Raw genomic sequence first — 26,454 nt, forward strand, 5'->3', positions numbered from 1 at the left:
GAGAACACATGGGCTGATCTGCAGGCAGGCAAATGTGATTTTCCTTTTAGCATGATCACAAATGCTGTCAAGCATAGCTTTTAAAGCTTCCATTATTTATTTTAAAGTTTCTATTCCTCCTACTAACCTACTTCCAGAGACGCGACCTATGGTAATTCAAGGAGAAGACCGTTTCTAGCTTACTGCCTTTATAACAATCCAGTTTCCTACTTCCTTATACAATATTGACACATATGTCTATTACTTGATTTATTTGCTACTCCTGCTGCTGCAGAGGAGGAGGAATCAAAAGCAATGCATATGACCTGCCCCGCTCAAGGAAAGGCCACAGAATCAACTGCTGTTGTAGATTTTTTTTTTACTGTAGCTAATTAGCAATTCCTATAGGTTCCACTGAATTATATCCTTATCAAATCCACAGTATTTATTTTTGCCAGGGTACAGTGTAAAGTGCCAGCTTTACTTAAGACAGAAGCTGAACCTTTTATGCTCAAATACTGAGAATGCCAAACAAGCTTTCCCCATGTTGCAGCAGGAAAATAAGCTGCAGAGAGAGCAAGGAAACAACATTGCCAAGGGCTCCCACCTACTGCTGAAGCTGATTCACTCAAGTTTGCCAGATTATCTGTGCTGTCCTTTTTGGCTCTTGGGAAACTTGTTTCTAACTTTTCTTGCTCTCTCACTTATTAACCAATATTTAGAAATATATCACTTTGACACTAATAAGAAATTTGCATCACAGTGTTTAACAAGCTGAAATGGAATATAGATTAAATCTGATGCAACTTCCAGTGTGCTGAAGCAGCACTAATAAAAAAAATTACTTTTTAACTACCACTGTTGTGCAGTTTTAAGGGTATATCAGAGGTGTTTACATCAAGGGAAAAACTGAAAACTTTCTTCAGTGTTCCAGAAAAATACGGGTTGTGTTCTTCATTATGGAATCACCCAAGGCTGACTTCACAATGTCAGGGTATTTATTCCCAGCCTGTCTCCTGCTGCTGGCTGGTTAAGCAAGCTGCCGACGCAGGACTCAAAGGTCACACACACAATATCAGCATCCATTTCCCTTCACTACTAAGTGTCTAAACGTATGCAGGCCCATGTATGAATGCAGCAGTCAATAAGCTGTTTCACCACGCTGATCTTCCCTCGCCCTTATGGGATGTAATTAAAAGGCATCAGCCGTACGTGATGCCCCACTTGGGCTCGGCGCATTACGTAACGCTGCAGCACTTCCCGCTCCTCTGGCTGCAAGATTACACATCAATTACTGTGACATGTGTTGCCTGAAGAGATGCAGCATCCCAGTTTATCCAAAGCTCAATAGAGTTTTTCGTCACTGTTTCTAGAATATTGACAAATTTATAAACAGGGGACTTTGGCTCAAATTCCCTGAAAATTCCCGAACCCAAGAAGTTCCTACACACACAACAGAAAATCTTTCAGCAACCTGTTCCGTTAATCAACAGTGGAGCTTTTGTTGCAGTGATTAACACATTAATACCCTAGAATATGACCATCTACTTACACGGCTGAGTCAAATCCCAACCAAAAACTCGTGTTAACCCCTAGTTGTAACTCCAAGTAGAGTCAAATCTCAACTGTTAACTCGGGGTATTTAACCCAGATTAAAGCAACCCTCCCACCTCCTAAAAAAGTCTGGTCAACAAACAACTTTTCACCTTAAGAACAAGTTTTTAATTAAAAACCTACTGACTTAAGGGAGATCTATTCAACATGGGGCTTCCCAGCAGCACCGTGACGCAGCAGTAAGTGCAGCATGTGCCCTCCTTGCTCTGGTGCTGTTCTGCTGCACAGGGCAAGGAGTTTGTGCCCAAAGGAAGCTTTGAGCACCATTCCACACTGCTCTACCCAGACCTCAAGCATAGGTAAAAGCCTGATTGACATAACTAAGCAAGGGCTAGGAGATCCCAAATGTTCTGGGACTTGCCCATGGCCAAGACTTTTAAACCACCATTGTAGCAAACACTGGGCTAGAAGGCATCACCAAGATACTAATTCCTATTCACTGCAGCAGAAGTTTCCCCTGATGTGTCGGTTCCACTCCACCAACTCCCAAGCCCTAGGGAATCATAAAGGATCTGGTCCACTCTGCCAAACAAATGACTGGCATATACATAGTCCAGCATGGCATCTGCTCAGTGTACCCAGGAACAGAACTTGAAAAAGGAAAGCAAGCAGACTTGAGGGTAGCCAAAAAAGTATTTTTTTTTGTTGAGCAGGCAGCCAGACAGAGTCCGGTCAGCACAATATTTGCGCCCTTGAATTGCAAGCAGCAAAGAAAACAGTTCACTTCCAGCCTTGAGAGTAAAATGAAAGGAGCTTGTCTCTGCACATTGATAAAAATCATTCTTTCCTTCTCCAGTTTTTAGACTTGACTACATGCTTGGAAGTCACATGAAAACATTGACTTAACGAGGTGTTTTTTGGCCTGTGTACCCCTGCAGACACCATCTGAGAACCTTTTTCTTCCTGGGGATTAGTGACCAGACAGTTGATCTTTACATTTCAGCTGGGCTCACATTTTCATAGTCCTTTTAAGGGTCAGAAGGTGGTGCAGGCAGCTCCTTCTACAATTACCCTGGGTGACCCAACAGAAAAAAATGTAATACCTAATAAACGTCATAGCTACCCAATATACACTTCATATTCCAAAAGCCATTTTCCCCCCAAACTGCCAGAAAATAAAAAAGCTGAATTGATCCTACCTACACTCCTTAGGCCATTGACATCATGCAGTTTCAAAGTGCTTTACTTCCCTTTTCAAGACTCAAAACCTACCAAAAAAGCACCATTCTCATGACAGGCTTACAAAAAGTATATTGTTAATTGTTAACATGCTGAAAAATCAACCTTCTGGACTTTCTAAAAGCTTTTGGACCACAGGTTTATTTATGACAGGAATAAACACTCTGTCTGGGATAATTTTGGTCATAACTGGGCTACTGGGAACCTCTACCAGAAAGTCAGCAAAGAGTGGTAACACAGCATTTGCTTTTCAATTATTTGCTGTTTTAAAAGTGTTGCTGAATTATATGAATGAATATCTAAAGAAACACGCTGATTCTTCTAACTCATTATTCATTGTTTGCTTTAAAAAAAAACCCAAACAGGCGAATTTTGCAAATAACCTATCCTAAGCCCCTAAAGAGAAACTGCATTCCTCTACGCAGTTGCCTTTATTGAGGTTAATTCCTCATGTGGCTACATCAAGCGGAACAGAAATCCTATTAGTGCTTTCCCTGTTTGCTGCAACAAATGAACAGCATGTTGGAGTTTGCAGGCACAATTTTCCACGTACACTGCTCCAGGAAAAACACTGCAGTTCACCAGAGGCTGTAACAATCTCTAGATATAAGAATGAGGACTATCAGATAGAGAGTTTTAATCAACTGAGGATTTTCCCTGCCAAAAAATGTGGGTTTTCTCTGTAGCTATTCATGCCATCAACCACCTGCCTTGTGGTAAAGCATTATAGAAAATCATCCTCTCAGATGAAATTCTGGGGCTGATTAAAGACAGTGTTGGTGTTTATGGAACCTGCCTCAAACTTTCCTAACTTGCATGTTTTGGCTTGAACATTAACTTACGTGAAACACGTTCTATACATGTACAGGGGAGAGTTAAAAGCAGAGCAGCTTTCACACTGAAGTTTTCTAAATTCTAGTTAATAAAACCCTTGATCTTAGTATTTTGAGCTTGCAGGGTCATACTACAGGGTTGCTCTCATAGGAAATTTTAGTAACTAGAGCAGAGTCTCAGGCATCACTCCAAATAACTCACTCACTGTGTCCCAGAGAAGTTGCTCCCCACCCTCACTCAGCTGATTAAAAATTATACAACTGCATTTGTACATGAAGGATAATGAGATCCATGGAGTCCCTTTGCACCAAATAACAGGAATTGATAGTCTGGAATAAAATGTAATAATACAAGATGAATATGACTTCTTACTGCAGACCCTTAAATGTGATCTTTACTCACATGTATTATGTTGCCCAATCAGTGAAGCTATACGTGGAAAGATACATTTACCAATAAAACCTGAAGTTAAACAAGCAGAGCACGCCAGCACAAACGACAGCAAACATTTCCTTTCCAAATGTGCAAATTCCTCCACTGGGGAGGAAGCAGAACAAAACTCTATTCCAACAACCAGACAAGTGTTTTCATAACCAGTTGTCTTTTATACCACTCTGCATGTGATTTTTTCTTTCCAATTAAACTTAGAATGGAACAAGTTATATATATTATATATACATGTATATATTATTATATATGTCATTTATACATATATACAAGTTATATATAAGTTACAGGTGTAGCAACTCTGCATTATTCATCATTATAGTCATCCAACAAAGACCCTGAGTAATTTTTAAGATTCAAACCTAAATCATTTGCAAGATTTGGCAATCCTTTCATACCTGACTAAGTTGTACCAAGTTCTTCTCCTGAATGTTACAGCTTAAAAACATTTGAAAACTTATTTTAAACACATTTGCCACATGAATAGGGTAGGAATACACAATGCAGATAAATAACCTTGCTCTCCAATTATCTCCATAACCTCTGGCACACACTGACTCTCTCCAGACCGATGGAGTCCCTGGCACAAAATTCATGATGCGTGACTTTGACTACCTCAGAGAAGGGGGAGCATTTGGTAGACTATTGCTTAATTAAATTACAGAGAAAGAACCACCCTCAGCCTTTTAACTGATTACATAATCTTATTTTCTCATGCCAACCTCAAATATTGTGAAGGCTCCCCCATGCACTTCTTGAGCTTCTCTAAAGTTACACAGTGAGACTGTACTTGCGGGACCCAGGAAGTCATTGAGGAAGGGGTGTCAACACTGCTGCTCACCACAGGCCTAGCCATGACCTCTGAGATGTCAGCCAGTTTGGGCTTGAAAACTCTCTTTCTGGCATACTTCTGTTGGTTGTAATGGAAAGGAAAGGAAAGAATTTAAGTTCCCTTTTAATTTCATACAGATGGCTGTTTCCTTCTGCTCTTATTTAAGGTCAGTATTAAGTAAGCATTATTTGCCTTGTGTTAGAGGGTAGGTTTAGACTGGATATTAGGAAAAAATTCTACCTTGTGAGGCCCTGACACAGGTTGCCCAGAGAAGCTGTGGCTGCCCCATCCCTGGAAATGTCCAAGGCCAGGTTGGACAGAGCTCTGAGCACCCTGGTCTAGTGGAAGGCTCCCTGCCCATGGCAGGGGGGGTGGAACTGGATGGTCTTGAAGATTCCTTGTAGCCCAAGCCATTCTATGATTCTATTTTACAAAGACATTAATATCAGGAATACTCAAACCCTTTTTTCTAAAACAGCACATGTAGTGCAGAACCACTGCAGAGGTGATAAACTGTCACCAAAGTCTAGCAAGCAGAAATTTATTCCTTTAAAGTTTTGCAGAATAATGACTTAAGGGGAGGAAAAAAAGAGCAAAGCACACTGCATCTGCTCTTCTTTTCTGCTGCAGCTTGGAAGAAAACAGCAGATCAGATATTTCAGTGACATCCAATCGCTGCACAAATTGTTTAAATTGCAGCTGAGTATGATAAACAATCATTTTGAAGTCACCTGATGCAGTCCATATAAGACAGCAGGTATGCCTGTAATGACTCTTCCTTGCCAGAAAATGTCTGGCTTGGTAGGACACTGACTCTGTGTTTCCAAATCAGGTAAAGAAAACATAATGAATACCACAACTGTCTCCACTACAACTAATTAACCCCAGTAAACAATCATTTATCTGAATACTCAAGACACTTTGATTTAAATTCATGAAGATTCTTCCCAGAGTGCCCAAGTTTAATACTAATTTTAGAATATGTAATTTAGTATTTATTTTCCTGTCACCTACATGAACTTGATCTCTATTCTCCAAAGAAATACTTCACTTTCCAGAAGTGTCCAGATATAACATTTGTAAGGGGTATTAAAACACTTCCAGATCAAAAGCTCATTTAAAGCAGGATATTTTTGGAATTTGCAGATTATCCTGGGGGGTGGATAAGCTCAATTCTGATAGAATTATTGAAAGACTATTATTTACAGAGCAGCACAAGTGATAAAAGCAGGAAAGTCATGTTTTTATATAGCCAATACAGAGAACACACAGAAAATAATCCAGCTCTGTTTATCACTTGAGCCAGAAAGAACAGACACTGGGATTCAGGGGAGGATAGAAATTCAAGGTGAAGATGATCTGAGCAGAAGTTATACAAAATTTATGGGCATAATAAAAGCAATTGCACTGTCTCATGATGGGACACTTGCCAGAGACAAAGCTTATACCAAGGACAGAGCCAGGCCACTGTAGGGACTGAGCCTTTCTGTTCTGATACCCTGCCCTGTATCAGCACCTCCATGGGGAAAAGCATTCTTGCTCTGGAAGTGTGTGAAGACATTTTTGAGCCAAGTGTGCTCCTCACACCTAGCACTCCCAAAAGCCTGGAAAGATGGCACCTAACTTTGCTGTAGAAAACTGTAGTCCAGCAGTCACCATTCCCTAAAAATAATAGAAGCTCAAATTCTTCAGTTTACGTGCTCTGTATCTACTACCGTGGAAAAAATTCACCTGGAGGCTCCAACTGAATATCACCAAATGTTAACAGAGTTGGGGTCATCTGTTTTTGGAAAAATCTGCATCTGTGCTGCTCTGTACCCAGCTACTCAAGACTTCAGGGAGAAGAAGATGTTTATGGAGTTACATGAGCTACAGGAGATTTATCCAAACCAATGCAGACATAATCCATAACATGGATTTTCCCTATTTAGTTAAATGGACTTGTATTAAATATTATCAAACTGAATCAGTAGCACAAAACATTTCCAATAATTTATTGCAAAACAGCCTGCAGGAAGTGTATCTGAAACCTCTTCAACTGTTGTTTGGTGAAAAGAGGATGATTAAATGGGGTCCAAGAGGGGCATCACAACAGAAAGACTCTTGCAACAAGCACACAGGAGACTGAGGGGAACAGAGTCAAGGGGCTGCAGCTCTGACAACCCTATATTAAAACATTACATGAGCTGGCCTGCTGGCACTCTTTTCATTTCCAAAGTGGCTTTAATTCTATTTCCTTGAAAAGTAAGACTCCTGTTCACTAACGAGTTCCCAGCTATTCCTTTTTCATAACCTGTCTCTCAGCCCACATTCAACAGAAACCCACTGAAGTAAGCTGTGGGGTTGCTAGTTCCAATGCTGAGCATCCAAATCTCAGTTCTGCATCTGCAAGTCTCTGCCACCAGAATCCCATCCAAGAGCTGAAAGGTTTCTTTTTACAGTAAAGAACAGGCAATTGCCTTCTGGAAAATTGCCCTGCTGGCAATTACTTTGTAATAAAGGAGCATGGAAGCACTATCGAGTTTCACCTATTATTGCTATGGCAAAGTTACCTCTTGGTCAGAGCTGAGGGTCAAACTCAAATTCTGAGCAGAAAAACTCATGCATGTACAGTCAAGGCTTCTCCTGACATCTTGGTCCAGATGAGGGTGTTTAGACAGAAGTATAAAGAGATGTTGGGCATGTAGTGGAAAGCAGATTAAGAGGAAGGGTTTAGGCTAAGAAAGACATTGCACAAATGTGTCTTTAAAACCACTCAATTTTATTGCATTTCCAGGAGGCCAAAGTCTCTCCCTACTTCTCTCATCTTTTCCCCACTACTCACAGGAAATCTTAATAAAAATTCAGGGATCCTGCAGTTCCTTTATTCTCATCTGTGCCCATTTATACTCTAGAACTGTCCTTGAAAGCAGCAGAAAGGCTTGCCTTGAGTCTCAAAACAAGGTGGATCTGCTATGTGTGAGAGGAAAGAATTTCAAGTCAATTTGGTGACCCAATGATAAGAGAAATATAAAAACCCTGTTTATAATAGATTGAAAAAAGAATTTAATGCTATTGGCTGATATGAAAATTTAAAAAAAAAAAAATCTTTAATTTAATATGGTCCCATACCCACTTCACCACCATTAACTTCTAGCAGTCTAGCAGTCCTTATTTCTATGCTTTACTAGGTCTCTGGGCAGGAGAAAAGGAATTTGGGAAAGAAGGGGAACAGAGATCTCAAAGTACACCTAAGTCATGCTGAACAGTTTAGCCTCTCCTAACCCTCCAGATAAAAGGCAGGCAGCATGCTGGACGGGAAATATCTACAGGTAGGAAGAAGTAGCCACATAAGGATAGAGATGTACATTTCCTTCTTAGAGAGTGATTATTTTTGGAGGCTTCAAGCTTTTTTGACAAATCACAGACTAAAATGTCTATTGCTGCACAAAAAAAATTATTTGAAGAACAGAGGAGAACAATCAAAAATTGCTTTTAAACCTCCATCCTTCACTGACAGCCTGCGTTTTTCTACAGTTTGCTTTACCCTGCACTGTGCCGCTTCTGTCAGCCCACAGTTTTCAGACCTGCTCATATTTCTTGTGTCATATACTGGTCACTTGCTCTAATCTCAGACCACACAAACTCTTAAAATGAAAACTTCTGAGGATTCAAAGAGTGTTCACACAACAGTTTTTACTGTGAACACTCCTTATGCTAGGGATGGAAAACCCAAACCACATTAACATTCCCACAGTACAGAATTAAAAGCTCAAGGAATTCTGTTAAAGATTTGGAATGGGAAAAAGCAGCACCATAATAAATATGAAACTTATTTTAGAAGTAGCTTCTCCAGCAAGCCTTATTCAGCCAAAAAACCAGGGAACAAACAGTTATCTACTGGTAAGTAGTAATAGGAAACGTATTTCATGCTATGGGAGAAGCCGCTGAATCCATTTGCACTTAACTCCTCTCTCCTAGAAAGGCTTTTCATCCAAACTCACAGTCTGTAGGACCCTAGAGCCAGCAGGAATGCTCACATTACCCAGCTGAAAATCTGCCATGTGTTATCAGTGGTGCCTCTGAATGCCAGATTCAGTGTTACTTAAAGAAAAACAGAACATGGATATAAAAAATGCTGTTAAGGAACAGCTATTGCACAACAGCCAAACTGCATGGCATCTGCCTTCATATGGAAATAAAGCACATGCTCCTAACTGCCCCCAGGATTAAAAATCTCAACAGTTCCACAGCATCTTTCTTTTAAAAGGGCTTTAAATATATCTTTAACCCAACCTTCCACTAAGGCTATCTGTGTTCAAAATCTGTGCTGCTATTGCTTCGAGGTCAAAAGATATTTCATGTTAGAGTGATACATGATATGAAAGCTTGCTTGCTTGTTAGTTTAAAAAAAGTACAGTAAAATTAGTCTTACACAACCCCTTAGTGGCATAAAATTAGTCAATAAGTAAAAAAAGATGGGTGGGGAGGTTTTATAGAGCAATTAACATGTGCCTCAGGCACAGTATTTGCAGTCTTATACATTCCACCACATGAGATATGAATACAAACTTTACATGATCTTACAGACTAACTAAAGCTAACAAGGCTGAAAAAAGGATTTAATTGTTTATTATTCCAGGTTTTCTGGATCCACTGTATATTCAATTTTTGCCCTCAGGTTAGCTGTGTTACAGCCCTCTCTTGGGACAGGTCAGTTCTCAAGCCATTAATTCTTCCAAAGAGAAATTCAGATCCTGCAATTCACTCTCAGCATCAAATGCAGCCATGCCTGGGAGCACAAATGCAGCTGAATTGAACAGGAATTTCACTCTGGGAGTAAAAGGCCAGGTTATAGCAACTCAGTTTCTTCCTGGCAAGACAAGGTAAGGTAGGACATGGCTGAAATGGAAGATGAAGCTTTTCAGAAAGGCAGTTAAAAATACACAACCTTAATGTAACCTTTGGCAGAGATGAGGAATAAACTCAACTACTCGAGCTGAGCTGAAATAGACTCAGTGCTGCTTTGTGTTGAAGAGCTTCCTCCATCTGCACGAGGCTTTCCAGCCACTCAGCTCTTTTTCATTTAAATTATAGGCAGCCTCTAACAGCCCATCCAACCCTTTGCTCCCTTCTTCCCCAAGAGATCTTTCAGGTTTTTATATTTCCTTTGATCTCAGGCTTAGCTATCTGAGCTGAAGGCTATCTGCTGAAGGCTATCTGCTTCCACACAGAATTGAGTCAGCAATTGATACCTTAATTCCTTTGAAGAAACAGACCAAGAAGCCAATTATCTGTAACATTTCATGCTTGGTTTCTAAATACATCTCCCTTTACCTACAAGCATTCTTCTCAGGCAGGTATCAACACTACATTTCAATGGAGAGAGTCACTACTGCAAACAAAAACAGTTAACTCTGGAATATTGAGTCTCTTCTGCATAATGAGTTCTCAGCCACCACAGAGATTTCTCAAAATCAGCAGTTTGAATTATTGCTTAACACACTTTTTCCATACTGGCAATTTCACATGAACTAGATTTCAAGACCCTTTATGCACAGTCTGCTAAGCTTTAGGCTGGATGAATTTTGAATGTTAGACAATTCCTTTTTAAATGAGATATTATATGTAACTGCTTTAGCTGTAAAATAACAGCCCAAACCCCTGAACAGCTTTCCTATGTATATGAGACTAGAGCAACTACAGCATTTTGCTGATTTGAAAGGATCTAATGAGAGAAATAGTTTTGTTTTCTCCAAACAAAAATAATCTATGGTGTTCTTCTTTGTGTAGCTCAGCCTTTCTTTTTAATAAAATCTAGTAATTAGCAGTGAAATACTCAATTTCCAGAAATTCTATTCTTCAGTCGTATTGCCTAAAAACAACACTGATGCTCAGGGTTAACTGACTAGTATTTAATAGTAAACTAGCCAATGTTTACTACAAGAATCCATTAATTCTTACAGTAAAACAAAGTGATGCCATCACAGAGAGGCACTCAGATATGAAATGCATAAAACCCCCAGCTTTTCCTGCAGCATACCAGACAAACATCTCTAAATGTAAGAGACGTTATAAATGTAAGCAGCACATGTGAACTCATTTTCCTTATGTATCCTTATGAAACTATGTAAATGTACATAGATACTTTTGAAGAGCACCAGTGTAATATATTTAATTTATGCAGGGGAATGAGGAACAGCTCTGGTGCTGACAGTCACTTCTGTGTCTATTAACTATTCATAAAAAACTGAATAGCATTGAAAGAGCCTTTGAAGCAACAGTAAAGGCTTGACAAAGCTTTTACCATATTAAATATAAAATGTGAAATTCATGTTTACAGCTACCACTACTCATTAGTCAGACAATGAGTTTTTCATGCTGAAAGCAGCAGCCACCCCAAGCCACAAAATACAATTTTTTCTTCTTCCATAGTCCTAATGAAACAGGTACATGGATCTCACCTTTCAGAAGAACTACAATGGATTTACATCTTGTATTAAAACCAAAATTTTGTTTGAATTAAAGTAGAAATAATCTGAAATTACCAAGTTATGTATTTATTAATGGTTTAAAGTGTTATTAACACAAGTAATGTGATTTCACTGAACAAGTTTCTTCAAAAAGCAGTTTCTCCAAGTTTACATCACACCAGTCTTTGGTTTCTCCTCCTTTTACTTTTATTCAAGCAAAATCCTGTGCAAAATAATTTTATCATGTATCCAAATCTTCCATGAACTTATGAACTGGGATGATTTTAGAGACTTAATCCTTAGAAGCCAAGTTTAATGATGGAAGAAAATACACTGTCATTTATAAACAATAGCAGGGATTTTAATTCCCTCTCACAGATAAGCAGCATTAAGTACCAGATGTTTCAGAAGACAAAGGCCTCATCCTCATCCTGCTCCTATGGAATTTGTAGTTTCTGTGCAGGGGAAGCAATCAGCAATGTTAATAGTCAAGAATAACACGAATCACTCCATTTCTCAAAAACCTTGGACTCATGAACAAGTAAAACTTAAGTTCTGAAGGTGCTGAAAGCTTATTTTATAATAAAATTTAACACTGGCTGGGAGAAACTGCTTATTGAACTGGTCCCGAAAAGGTTAATGGAGATTTTTAGAGATTATAACTTCTGTAAGTGTCAAATAATATAATTTCATCTGGACTCTGACTGGAATTCTCATATTTGGCATTTTTTTACATTGTTTGAATTTTCAACAAGTTCACCACTTCATTTTGATTCTTAAGCTGCAGATACTAAGAAACCAAAGAGCAAGCTGTAATTAAAAAAAAAACATGTAATATATATTTGGCTTGTACTTGTTGCTAGGCTACTAAAGCCCAGTTATGATTACAAGACTGTTATAGAGTTGTAGCTGCATTTCTGACACAGCAATGTAACATCAATTGTAGCAATAAAGACAATGATTAAAGTTAGAAATTAGAGCTTCTTTCAGTAGGGGTGCAGCAACTTGGGTGCTTAAGCAGCTTTCCAATTCACAGTATGCATTGAATCAAGCAGCTTTCACTGATGCTTTCAAGTTCTCTTGTTAAAATTTCAGAAATTCAGGAAACTTAAACACAATGCCTTCAACCACTGCTGAACTGGAAAGGGACCATCAAGTGACCATCTCCTTCAGCTGATAAAATCTCATGGGTTACAGAACAAGTAGGGCAGGTTGGTCATCTGACAAATCATAACTACACCTCTGATCCAGGATACTCAAACTGCAAAGTCAAATACTTGCAAGCAGAAAGTGTGTAACACCATACTAATGTGCCTAAGGTTTTCATGGTGATATCTGATAAGAATCTCAGATTATTTCAGTGATCAAATTGTCCCAGGTACAGAAAATCACAAGCACACACTGTAAAGTTTAACTGTTAATATTCAACACACACTGTAAAGAGTCATCTTTTTCTGGATACCCAAAAGGCTTCTTGCTCTTCAGTGTATTATAAGCAAAATTGGTTGAGTCACCCCACTTCCCCAAGTGCCAATTCTCAAATATAGTTTCTGGAGCCAATTTAATCTCACAGAAACTGATCTTTGCTTTTACCAAAACAAGAAGCAAAGGGAATATTACATCAGTTCAACTGCTATATTGCAACCCGCTCCAGTGAGGAATAAATATAGTTCATGCTGAGGCAGACAGATGTTGAGGTTGATAAAGGTAAACAGAAACATGTAAGAGGTAATTAACAAAGAGGCCAGATAAGTCACCCGTGAATAACTTAACCCTTTAGTGAATCCAACATTGTTTTTAGCCCTGCTGAGGGCACAGGAGCCAAGCAGAATGATTTCAATTAGCTCCCAAAGCACTGACATTTGTAACTGCAACCTCCATTTCTTATCTCTGTGCCTTGGAACATCATTGCTGCATCCCCACAGACTTTGATGTGCATCCCCATCGCTTTGTTGATGTGCAGCTTTTCTAGAAGTGGGAGCCCTCTGCTTCCCTTCCCCCCAAATCCCAATGTTATTTTGATCACTGGAGTTAGAGAAGGAAGGGAAGAGATATTTCTCAATTATCTGGAGGAAACAGCTAGAAAAGCTAACAAAAGAAATGTAAACTGGAAGATGGGTCAGTAATTACAAGGATGGTTTATTTATGCTGTCTGACCTTACCCTGTGGGGTAAGGTAAAGTCAGCTTAACCAGCCATACGTTTTAATCATCCAAATGCCAGCACAAACAAAGCAATCAAAAACGTACAGGCCACTTACAAAACCAGGGATCTTCTCCATGCAAAGCAGGATGCACGTTTTTGAGTTTATGGTAGACAATTATGCTACCAGTACAAGGGACTGAAGTCTCTAAATCTCAACTTACCCAAAAGGCAAAAGCTCAATTTACAAATGTTACAAACATTCCTAGATGAAGCTGCATGTGTTTTATTTAGCCAGTCAGGTTGATCAGAAAAGCTCTTTTTTTTTGGACCTTTTTAGAATCTGTTTTAACTATGCAAACAATAGATCCAAGAAGACCATCTGATGAGCTCTGAAAACTAAAATTTTCAGGAAAACATAGAGGCTTAACTCATAAGCATCTCCCATGGCACTAACTGCACTGATTATTCATTCCATTCACTCAAAATAAACCAACTAGCAATTTCATATGAAAACACATTTTTAACTGCAGCAAGACTGCATGAAAATACTTGTACATCACATGCTCACAAGTTGAATCTAAAATGCCTTTTTCTCATGTCAAACAAACAAAAACCCCCATGTGTTTCGTTCAAGATGCTAACCTAGAAATTTTTAAACAATGTTGTAAATAGTATTCATTGAACATTATTATTTAGTTGGTTGAGTGCTTCTGTTTGGCCACAGCTGAGCAAGCTGTAAGGCACACCTGCACAGGTAAGCCAAAGCAAACATATAATATCCAAATACATAGACAATTATACAGTACACACACATGGTTGGTTTACTCCCCACTCAGTCTGGCATTTCCATTCCGTGTCGTGTAATATTTTCTGATATATGATTGACAAGTTTCTGTATTTGATAAAGGCAGTATCAGATACTCTTAATAATGTAAACAGTTTATTTGAAACCTAATGACAATACTCTCCATGAAATTCAACACTGATTACCCCTATTCTAAACCACACCACTCCCCCCATCATCATCTAGGGCTATTGGGATCATAGTTTATTCATATGTATTCACATGCTGTAAACTGCACATTAATCACACAAAACAAGACTCTCTAGTGGTTAGAAATAAATGCAGTAGTTTACTGGAAAAAACAATTTATCTAACTATTTAGATATTGTAAAGTACTGCAACTTAAAGCATTTATCTATAAATTAAAAAAATGCTTCACTGCAATCCTTTATAGCCTAGTATTGTTTCTAGTTTCTAGGACACTTACCTTGTAGTAGAGAATTTTAGAATTAAATCAGGTTACATTTTTTACAGAGGGAAGCAATATTGGACAGAAGATGAATGCATGTAGAAATCCTTCCCATTTAAACATGATCACAGAGTTGAATCTGCTACAGGCACTAAGGAAAACAACCAAAGTCCTTTTTACCTTGTATACCTTTAGTTGGCAGATGCATCTTCCCTCTTTGCCTGGCTTCAATCAATGCAAAAATATATAGAAAGCTTTGACTCACAGAAATGAGAATTACTTACCAATTTGTAACAATACAGGTGTTACCAAAGCTGTCTCCATGGCATAACAAAATTCCCTGCCAAACATTACTGCACCATGCATCACCCACAGGCGTATCGGAATCCGGTCGATGGATCCTTCACTAATGGTCTCCTCCCTACTTTCATTCTCCTTGTTTTCTGGTTTCTGAAGCTGTGCCACAGGTAGATCTTGAACTTGCATAGATTCTGAGTCAGCATTCTGAGGAGCCATTTTCATTACCATAAAAAATATATATATTTGTTATATCTATATAAATAATACTACCATAACTCCACGAACAAGTTAGGGTGTCTTCTCTTTCAGCTTCTGTTCCTCAGGCAAGTAATGCTTATATTCCTCTTGTACAAACAGGTATCTTGCAACTTCTTGTATAGATACGAGACATTAAGAATGAAAAGCTATTTGGTAAGAATTTCAACATATGGCTTGCTGGTTTACTGTGAGTTAGAGTTAAAAATCCATAATTGCCATTCAGTTAATACCAGTTTCATAATTATTATTGAAGAAGTGCTGAAGTTGTTATTCGTGCTACACAGAGGTGGAAAGGCGACACAAAGAGGTGCTCCACTGTTAATCCCCATCGAGTGGCTGATTAATCTGCAACAAAAAGCAAGCATTTAAAAATTTCAATAGGCTTTTTCAGGATATTGTGTCCCCCCCCCTTAACCATATAACCTATTTCCTGCTTCATGTTTTCCATTGTCCTTGCCTAGCGAAGGGTCCTTTATTCCACGTTCCCTCCTACCTCTGCACTTTCCATTGAAAAGCAGTTGTGCCTTGTATTTAAATGATGCTTTACTGTACTCCAGTTCCTCTGGTTTGTGGTCCTACACAAAGCCACAGAAGAATGTCAGGGTACTTGTCCAAGATCCTCAGAACACCAAGCACAAGATTAAAATTCTGGGAAATTTAAAGCAGGTTACATTTCAGAAACAGCATAGGATATTCCAGTTCTATGCCAGGAAGATGATTCATCAATTACCATGGTCACACACACATCTCCATTTAGACTTTTGGAAGCTCCAAGTTACTTTGCAGTAACTATCACACCATTTTATACTGAAGATATTTCTCAAGGAAGCATGAGCAAAATAAGCCATTATGAATATAACTAAGGATTAATATTTAAATATTTAAACTGTAATGAAGATATACACAGCATATGAATTCATCTTCTTTCTGCACACAAGACCAGATCATCTTACTCCTACATCCTGAGAGGCTGCTGAAATTAGTGAAAGCAGAATGGCACAGAATCTTCCACATTAAAATTATTAAAATATATTCTAATCAGGTAAGACAAGCTTCTTCTGTACCTTTCCCTCCTTTGTGCCATAGAGGAAATCTGAGCAGATGTACAAATACTGCACCATGCCAATCAAAATGTGTTTAAGCACTTAGGAGAAGAAAACAAAGTATCTCATAAAAAGTCAGATTACATAAAGTTTGTATTAGAAGGATGCATGTTTATATCTCTGCACACAGGGTGACTGAGCTGTGACCCCAGGACAAAACCCCTCAGGGATATGGTTCCATGAAATGCTGGCTCTGGCAGCAAAGCTGGCCTCAGTAGAAGTCCCCACACTGCAATTCCCTGTCTCTTCAGTTGTGGCAACAAAAACTCTTTGTGGGCTTGAGCACACACCAGATCATTAAGTGGTGAGCCTAAAACTGAGCCTTAGGAAACAGATGCCATGTTTGGTGTTCAAAGCACATCACAAGAGCAGCTCTGTTTCAGTGGGACCTGAGACACTGTTCTACTAAATGTGCATCCTGAGAACACCATCTTGAGCACTCCCTCCTGCTGACGCCCTCCTGAGAGTTGTTTATTGCACATATTTTATTCTTCCATTCAAAAGCATCTTTTTTGGTACACATCTTTTCTTCTTCCAGATTCCCCAAGATAACTGGAATTCTCACATTTGATCACCTCAAGAACAAAATAATACTAAAATTTTATTTTACCTCAAGAACAAAATAATATTAAAATTTTATTTTTATTTAAATTCCAAAAGAAAGTTAAAATTACTTACTGAACTAGTAGTGTAAACCAAGTTTTAAGTTCAAGGTTTTATCTGTGAGCATTAAATAGCTCAGAACAAAAAGGACTTGGAATGCATTTCTCTACCCACTCAGAATTAACAGATATTAAGATGTAAGTAGTTTATCATAAATGTAAAATACTCTGAGTAATAAAAAAAACCATCCACCTTACATAACACAAGTTCTGAGTGAGTAAAGCCTACAAAATACATGTTCTGGTGTAGGGGCAATTATTTTAATTACAGACTAGTCATAAAACATTTAACTGCTGGCAGACTCAGGCATCACGACATTCAGTACAATTTGAAAGCATACACGTTAGCTACTATTATCCAAAACTCAGCAGAACATGTATGTTGCATTACAGACTAAGGGTCATGGATTACTCTCCTGCACAATCTGGTTTAAAGTCTCTACTGTTTTCTCATGCCTGATTTCCCCTCCTGTGAAGGATGTAATTCTCTTTCCCTAAACACCTCCTTCCATATGCAGTTCCAGGGTGAGGCACTGAGGAAGGCAGTTCATCACTCCAGAATATTCTGTGATGCACTGGGGCAGCCTGCACATGGCAAGGAGGATGACACCAAGCCACGAGCATTTGACCTGGGAAAGGATAAAGAGGGAGGACAAAAGCAGATATCAGAGATTTAGCCCATTTGAGCAAGGCTCTTAAGGGATGACTGAAAAAGTTATTTCTGAAGTGGAAGATGATGGGGAGTGATCAGATAATTTAAGAGCCAGGAATAATGGGTGGTAGATGGAGGTAGACTTTGAAGCTGTAATTGACACAGATAAGAACAGCATATTTTAAACATGCCAGAAAAAAGCAGTTACAGTGTTCAAGTGCAATAGGAGGAGGCACAATGGACAGGTTTTATCTAAAAGAACAGAGAATTACTGTTCCATTATGTCAATTTTGTGGTAAGCATAATGCTAGACTTCCTGCAGCACTTTCATCTGACTCCAAGTGCACGTCTAACACAAGAGCCAGAGAATAACAAGAGCTTCAGAAAGGTCTGCAGTTCTTTCCTAAGCCCTGCTCAGTTGTGTTCATGTTCATTTTAGACTGATATATATTCTGCTTCTTTTTTTCCAAGTTCATTTTGAATTTGGCAAGATTGAATACTGGCATTCTTTCTTCTCAAAGAAGGAGACAAATTCATTTACCTGAGGGAAATAAATATAACAGAGGCCTTTATGCAGCAAAGAACTCCAAAGTAAAGGGCACCTGAAGAGAAGATGGATTAAAATACCAATGCAGGATTCTCTGATGTCTACATCCAACACTAATTGTTTTTCATGGCTGGTTTTCAAGGGTATTTTCATAACTAACAACAAATAACGCAGTAGAATGAAGAATTTCATTCATGGGAAGAGGTACATTCATGTACACAGGTTGGATGTGAAGAGAACTTTAGATACAGAAATATTTCTGATCTTGCCAAGTGTTTATGGGGGAAGGGGACTGATGACACTGTCTCTTTGTCAGCTTAATTCCACATATTTCACTCTGACCTTTGGCCATATTTTAGCAATGACAAAAACATATAAAGCAATAGTTAATATTACAACAAAACAGATGAGTAATATAGTCCAAAACCTAATCTGTAAGCAAAATTTTATAAAGCTTCTCAAATTGCTTGCAATCCTATCTTTGTTATACTTTTACTACCTACATTCCACTGAGGCATAATATGACTGTGTCAAACACAAAACATGTTACAGGCTTGACAAGTCAATAATCCTGAGCCTCAAATAAGTGCTCTTCACAGACAGAGCGTGTGAACCATCAAAGAACCAAAGGAAAATCACTGCCTTTCCTCAAGGTTTGCCAAAGAAGAGGAAGTGTTATATAGGTCATATCTGTAGTCCACAAAATTCGATGGTTTTCTTTTCCCTAGGAAGCACTGTGATGCTTAGGATGCACAAAGAGCTCATGCTACATAATTATCCAACATGATGCCTCAGGCAAATGACTTCTATCACACATCTCAGTATGTTTTTAAATTCAGGTCTTGGGGGTTTGACAAGCAGTGTTCCTGCATTTGTGATGCCACCATCTGGAGGTCAGCAGACTGGTAGCACACCCATCAATACCAAAATAAAATGAGGTTAACAGTGATCCTGCCCAAATCGTTTAAGACTGAACTATTTTTTATGCATGTTTCCAGATCTCTCTTGCTAACAAGGAATTGGAATGCACTGTTTGACAAGTAACTAGAATTTCTGAACCAGTGCCAAAGCATATGACTGCAAGTTGTGGAGTAATTGTACACATTTCAGGTAATCGCAATCAGGCATTCCCTCAGGCATTTACTGGTGTAAGAAATAATCTCAGAAGAGGTGGTATGCACTAATTAAAAAAACCCAAGACAATGAGAAAAACAAGCACAGCCTATGAAAAACTGGGATGAGCAAACTGAAAATGATGGAAATACTTCTGTCCAACACTACTGAATATCTAAGGAAAAAAGGAGAGGATTGAACAGAGAAACTAACCCTTATCTCATCCTCTTCTTTGAAGTTTATTGCATTAACTTCCAGTCATTCATGTAGTTATCGCCTGTCTTCAAGATCTGCCTCTTCCATTATCATGACTCTCTTTTACATGCAAGGATACAGACTGACCAAAGCTGTCTCAAATCATGAAGAACTGCATTCAGTTTTGCTCACAGGAATTACTTTTTAATGATGTTGGAAATACTCTAATTCAAAGATTCTATGGTTTAAAAGAATTTTACCTTTTTGATGAGGAAAGGAAGGATGAAGAGACATCTTGAGCCATCACTGCAGATAATGACTTTTCATTTATCACTACCTTCATAAGGGAAAATAGCTAAGAATCAATTTATCAGTCATTACAGAATTTAAATAAGCTTTAATAATTCTGGTCACAGTTGTCATTGTCACATTAGGACCTGTCAGTGATCCATTCTGCTCAATACACCAAAAAGCCCCAAACAACAAAAAAACCCCAAGTAGGTGTACTTCTTCATGAAATATTCAAATGTTTACTTGGAAAAAAGTGTAAGACTGCACAAGCTGCCAGTCTAATAGCAGAAGATTTTTGTTCCTCCTGGAGCCTTACAACTTATCCTCCTCCAATGCTTCAATGAGTGCATCCCACAGACATCCATGCTAGCAACCACACTATTTCACCTGTGAATCATGTCAGATTAACAAGCCTGTAAGTGCCCAGTCATTCCATTTATTTGTCAAATACTTTTCTGCCAAGCTGGTTTATGCTCAGGTTTTCAAGTAATCTGGCTATATCTTGAAGAGTTATCTAGATTGATTTAAGATTAGCTTTAATATTAGCATAGAAAGAAAGGCATTCAGAGTTTATCTGTCTTTTCTTCAGGTTGAATAAAGTTTGGCTGAGCACTTCTACCACCATGTTGCAGACAAACATCACTTGTTATTCCTTCCACAATTCAATGCAAAGTGGACAATGGGTTCTGCTTCAGCATCTGACTGGCTTGTGAAAGGACACATCGTTTGGGCTTGTGCTTTTTCAAGAGTAAAATGGCTTTTGTCCAAGCATAATTGCTGGTGTTTTGAGTTCAAATGCTCTGTGCTCCAACAGACAAAGAGAACACTGCTGTAAAAGAGCAGTTCTTAAAGGCAAGGCCGACCTTCAATCCCTCTGCAAGGTGGCTGCACCACCTTACAAAGCCTTGTCCATTCTCAAAATACATTAAAAACTACTCTGTAAGATCAAGCAACTGATTTTGTAAAGAAATATCACATAAAATACATTACCAGCTTATTCCACTGCTTACACTTTAGGTTTCTCATTCTTTAAGCTGGTATAAACAAGTACTTCCCCTAAGAGCACCATTCTGTTCTTCCTTTTCTTTGCCCCTTGTTCCTTACTCCCACTGCTTCCTGTGCAGCCACACGAGCAGCACAGCAGTGAACCAGACACTGTAACTGATCCAGGCTGAAAACGAAGCTGACAAAAACATATCCAAGCAGCTAAAGAAATCCTTTATAAAACCCTGTTGGCTTCAGGGATCCATACCATCATAACAGAGAGGCACAGGAGCAGCTGGAAGTGACCCTTTGGGCAGCAATACCCAAAGCCAAAGTGAAATTGCAGCTCACAGAGGAAAGGAGGTGTTGGTGGGTCCCTGCGGCTACAAGGTCAAAAAGCAAACTCATCTGCCCAGCTCCAGACACCTGCTGTGCAGAAGGCAGAAGGAACCTCAGGCATGCTGGGAGAGCTCTCTTGTATTCTCCTTGCCAGATGCAAGGCAGAACACCACTTGCTTGGCCAACAGGCAGTTATTTTCTCCCTGGAAGTTTTGTGGCTCTGTTGCTAATAATTAGCTGCTGTTTATAGTAACAGAACTGGTGACAAGGGATGTTTTTTGGCCCATGTCAATACTCAAGTGTTCAGTCACTCCACTAGGAAGAAAAGCATCTAGAACACATACCTGGAAGTTTTGGCCCTATAGGATAAATGTGCTCAACTACCCTACTTGAAGTTCAGAGGAAGGGCTGTATCCTTCTGTGATCTGATGAAGTTGTTCCATCATAAAGGTGCAGACAAACTCTGTGACTTTCTGTATAGGTGAGTCATAAGGCCTTTGCTTCAAAAGGGCAGCAATTATAGGCAGGCAGTTGTTTCAATTCCCATTAAGACTTCTGACAGCTAAATGCAAACATTGAAAGCTTTGTAGCTACTACTTTCTAAAAAGAGAATTGTATTAATCCTATCAGAGGGGGAAGACTACAGTTGCTCAGGAATAATTTTTCTAAACATCAGTTGTATCATGTATTACTTAACAACATTTCCATATATGAGCTATGTTACCTCCAGATCCTGAAAGTCAACTTCTCACTTTAAAACAGTCTAACATTACACCAGACTGGCCTGTTGTGAATCACTAAAACCCTGCCAAAGGAAAAAGGTTAAGGCTAACTGGGTGCAATAAAGAACCACATTTGACATGTCCTAACATCTAATTCATCATTTAGGTAATCAAAGGCATTGAAACACAACAGCATAAACCAGCTTCTTCTACAAGGACATTGTGCCCAAACAACCTTATGACTAATACTGACTGCAGGTCAGATTCTTAGCAAGTTCATCTTGAAACCTGAGATTTGAAAAAAAAAAAAAACTCAAAAAAAAAAAAAAAAAAAAAAAAAACCCTAAAAAAAAGAGAAAAGAGCCACTGGAAACAGCACAGTGTTTTTGCATCATGACCTACTTTTGAAGCTACCACACAATTTAGGCCGCAGAAGCAAGGTCTGGGCAGGGGTAAGTCATTCTGCAGCACGTTGTGAATTGAAACAATATGAAGCAATCCACCTCACACGAAGAAACAGCATTTTTCCCACTTCTTCCAACACAAACTTTTGCCTGCCTTCAGGACTCTTCACACACTGTAAGTCAGTTGATGTCTTTTACAACCTTGCTGTTTAAGCCAAAACACGATGTTTCAAATACAAATTCATCTAAGAGAAGCAGATGATGCTGGCAGCTTTTCTACTCTTAACACTGAACATCTGACATCCTCTACTCCCCCAACAAATAAATATCCAAACCACAATCCAAAACATAAAAGGAAGGGTGTGAACAGCTTGATTTTGGAAGAGTTAATGAAGACTTGTTGCACCCTTTCCTCAGTATTTATACAAAATTCCAGAAATTCTTAGAGCCTGCCATATACAGGCTTACAAACTCCAGCCTTGCCTAAGTTAAATCTTCCATAGGGTTTCCTGCTTCCTTCTTCCCATAATGCATGGCCTTGAATAGAACCCCCTTGGCTTTCTTGGGACCCTCTTTCCACCCCCACACAGCTTATTTGGTAAATGACCAAGAGTAAGATTTTGGTTCCTGCTGGAAGATGTGGTGATGCAGTCAGAGATGGCAATCTGGACATGACAAGCTCCCGTGATGGGAATTTTCCTTCCCAGACTCATGAGGAGGAATAGAGAGCTCAAGAGGTAAGGTGGAGATGTGAAGGTGCTTGTGACATCAGGGAGAACAGCTTTGTAAGACAGCACTATTCATCATTATTTGTATTTTGGGGGCCAACAGAATTTCTCCATTCATTACTGGGAAAAAGATGTAGGAAATCATGGGTCTTTATGCAATTACTGAAACAATTCTGGGAAGCCATCTTTTTAAGAGGGATCCAGAATTTAATGTGAGACAGACTTTAATTCAGTGAATTGGATATTATACTGCTCCCTAAAGGCACAGCCTGTTACTAATATTAGATCAGATTACATTGTTAAATCACGGCTGCTGCTGTTTTTAGTAGGAAATACTTCATTTTGTTAAACTAGAGAGGTGGCATTATCTGATTTAACTTGCATTTTGATTTACTGATAGGTAAAAAAGTCATATATACTCACGTTACCTTCATGTTTATTAATACAGATACATGAAACAAGTAAACAGCTAAGGGAGTACACGAATAAATAGCAGTAGAGAAGCCCTCAGAGCTAATGGGAAACTAACAGCTGAGACCAGGGATGCTGGGAAGAAAACAGGCACTAAGAAGCCAGCACAGCAAAGACGTAGACATGCCTGATTTGTGATGGCTGCATCTCCAATTAGCAGGTTCTACACCCAAAATTAGGTAAAGGGCAAGACAGCAAGCACTAACAGCTTTCAAAACCAAAAGCTAACAACCAAGTCACCACAAAAGCACAAAACTCAAAACCTCATGGGGACACAGATCACTCAGGCCAGTGTGCAAACATGCTGTTATGGGCTGACACTGCTGCAAGCCACTAAGAAAACTCACTGATTTAGTCAGATAGGCACAAACTTCAGTCTGGCCTGAGCTAAAGCTATGGTCCAGCTTGGAATGTCCTATTAAAAGATCCTCAAGTTTTTAAACCATGTTGACCCCAAATGTTATCTCCCATCAGAATTAAATTAATTTGTTCCTTCTGTCTCTATGAAGTAGAACAACAGAGGAAAACAAAATTAAGGCTATCATCAGCGAACATCTTAATACATAACCAAGTGGATTAACTGCACCAATCCCACCTTCCTGCTGAAGGAAGGGCAATGTCTAACCCAGCACTACTGGTGGTGCAAGAATGATCCTAGTAGCATTTTTTTTTTGCAAGTTCTTTCACCAAGGCTGTCCTCCCGATTGCAATGGGGAAAATGGAATACACCAGAGCAACCTTTGCTGATTCTCCAGAATAAGAAATACTCCCTATAATAGGTTAAGACTAGAGTTTTGCATGAATATTCATCCATAAAAATAGTCAAGCCAGGACTGATTACTTAGTCTGTATCTGTAAAGTTAAGACATCCCTTGCAGATGCTACTGTGAAAAGCACATTATTTTCACATACTGGCATTTAAACTAATCATATTCACTGCCTGAAAATTCACAGGCTGGTTTCTTCAGGCTGCAAATACTTAAGAAACCCAAATACTGACAGAATATGTATTAGACAATTACAGAAGCTATTCAATAGATCAAGACAAAAAAAGAGCACAGCATAGATCTTCATAAGCCGACTTCCTCTAGCATATCATTAATGTCTGCAAAGTCTAATTCATTGGAATTATCTTCAATTACCAGTCCCTAAACGCATTACCATCATTCAATCTCAGAAAACTCTGTTAAAGGAAGCTTTTGAAAACATCCCTAGAATTTTGTTCACCCTCCAACAAAGATGTAGAAGTCAGGTTTTGACCAGATTTTACTAAGTCTGAGGAAATAATTACTCCCTCAGAGAAAAACCAAAACATCTCAGAAGAGGGTTTCTCACATTTCAGATTCTCCAAAGGGTTTGTAAACAAGTATAGGTAACTGGTTATATTATCTTGCACTAAGTGCTCTCATTTTGCCTTGTTTGAGTGGACTCGCAGATCAAAGGGGAACCTCATCACCGTGATTGCTTGGTAAAAAAATCAGCATTTACAGCCTAACCTGCAGTTTGAGCCCACACCGACTCATTACGATTGCTGGAAATTGTTTCCTGTCAGCACAAGGGAGAGAGATTCCTTCCCTTCCCCACGCAAGCTTTGCCGAGCTTCCCTCCATCTGAGCCAAGGAAAATACTCTAACATCCCCTGATGAAGTATTAAATGGAGCTCATCACTTCAGTACTGAAAGAAAGGAATAAAAGGTGTTTAGAGATAACATTTATTTCTTATTTTACTTCCTGGCACCGAAAGAATACCACCTCCTCCTAAACCTTCTGCAAAGGGTGTGGTAAAAGAGCTGCTTTCCACCCCTCTGGCCCCACACCTATGATGCATGAGGTGGTGCTAATAGAGTCAACTGCAGGTTTAGGGTGCAGCACCTTCGGCAAACATCTCCAGCGCCTCCCTTAAGCAGCACAAATAATTACAAACAAACGTTGAGAGAGCACACTCCATAAAAAGTATTGCTGGAGCACTTGAGCAGATCCATGCTCCAGTTTTTGAGGCTGTCCCAAATACCAGCGTGACAGACGTGTTTATGTACACTGCCATGAAGTAGAGCTATTTGATTTAGTTTCTCAATTATTTAAATAAACATTTGAACTGACCTAGCTGTGATGCACAGCCTGTATTTTTAAAGTAAGGTGTATAATTACAAAACACGACAAAATTAAGAATCCCCTCTTAACCCCAATAACTATTAAACCTTAAAATCAGAGAATTACTGTTTGGTCAATAATATGGATAAATCAGCACTTAAAAGGGTTGCATCACCACACTGATTTCAGACCTTATTTACAGCATTTAGGATCAATACAGTAAGAACTTCCACAACCAGTACTTTTAACAAAGTAGGGAACCCACACCACATAAAAGTTACACCTTATAGGATACAGAAATACAGGTAATAAACAGACTGTATTTTGGCCAAGTTACAAACCATCCATTTTACTGCAAATAATATGCTTTAGATAGCTGGTTTATAAGCAGCCCCATAGAAAGCTGATGGCCACATTTAAGAGCAGCTTGATCAGGACATTTTGATTTTGGACAATGAACAAATGCTATTTTAGAATGTGTTTTGCCAAGCTCTAACCCTGTTAGAACTGTCAGGATAAGATATTTACTGACATGTACACTAAAATAATAAGAGGTTACAAGTGCTTGGCAGCTGGACTTGATACATGAAGACCAGCTAGCAGGGCAATATTTAGAGGACACAAACCTCTTCCATTTGTGACTCTGGAGAACGATGAAATACTTGGCAAAGGCTTGCAAAATTTGGCATTTTTACCTAATTTGGGAATGACTGTCAACTGTTCTCCTCTTAGAGAATGCACAAGCTCCAGCCTCCATGCCACTTCAACAGCAGACATCTGGACCACTCTGGGGTGAGACCTGCAGCACTCCTGCACCAGAGAAGTGTTTGTACTCTGCTGTCACATCAGTGCAATCACTA

At 39.0% G+C, this 26,454-nt stretch overlaps 1 protein-coding gene across 2 annotated transcripts in view; it reads right to left on the bottom strand.

Annotated features, from left to right (window-relative positions):
• The window catches only part of SLC45A4 (solute carrier family 45 member 4), a 62,078-nt gene that overhangs the window by 20,742 nt on the left and 14,882 nt on the right, over nucleotides 1-26,454 (bottom strand). Inside the window, exons 1-2 of one of the 2 annotated variants that reach the window (XM_053974630.1) lie at nucleotides 26,290-26,323; nucleotides 15,019-15,637 (exon numbers count right to left, since the gene is read on the bottom strand). In XM_053974630.1, coding sequence (XP_053830605.1) covers nucleotides 15,019-15,262 — 244 coding nt within the window. In that variant the 5' untranslated portion in view covers nucleotides 15,263-15,637; nucleotides 26,290-26,323. Of the gene's footprint in view, nucleotides 1-15,018; nucleotides 15,638-26,289; nucleotides 26,324-26,454 lie in introns of those variants that run through there. The other variant, XM_053974624.1, reaches the window with a different exon arrangement.

This window comes from Vidua macroura, chromosome 1 (assembly GCF_024509145.1).
Source record: "Vidua macroura isolate BioBank_ID:100142 chromosome 1, ASM2450914v1, whole genome shotgun sequence".
NCBI lineage: Eukaryota > Metazoa > Chordata > Aves > Passeriformes > Viduidae > Vidua > Vidua macroura.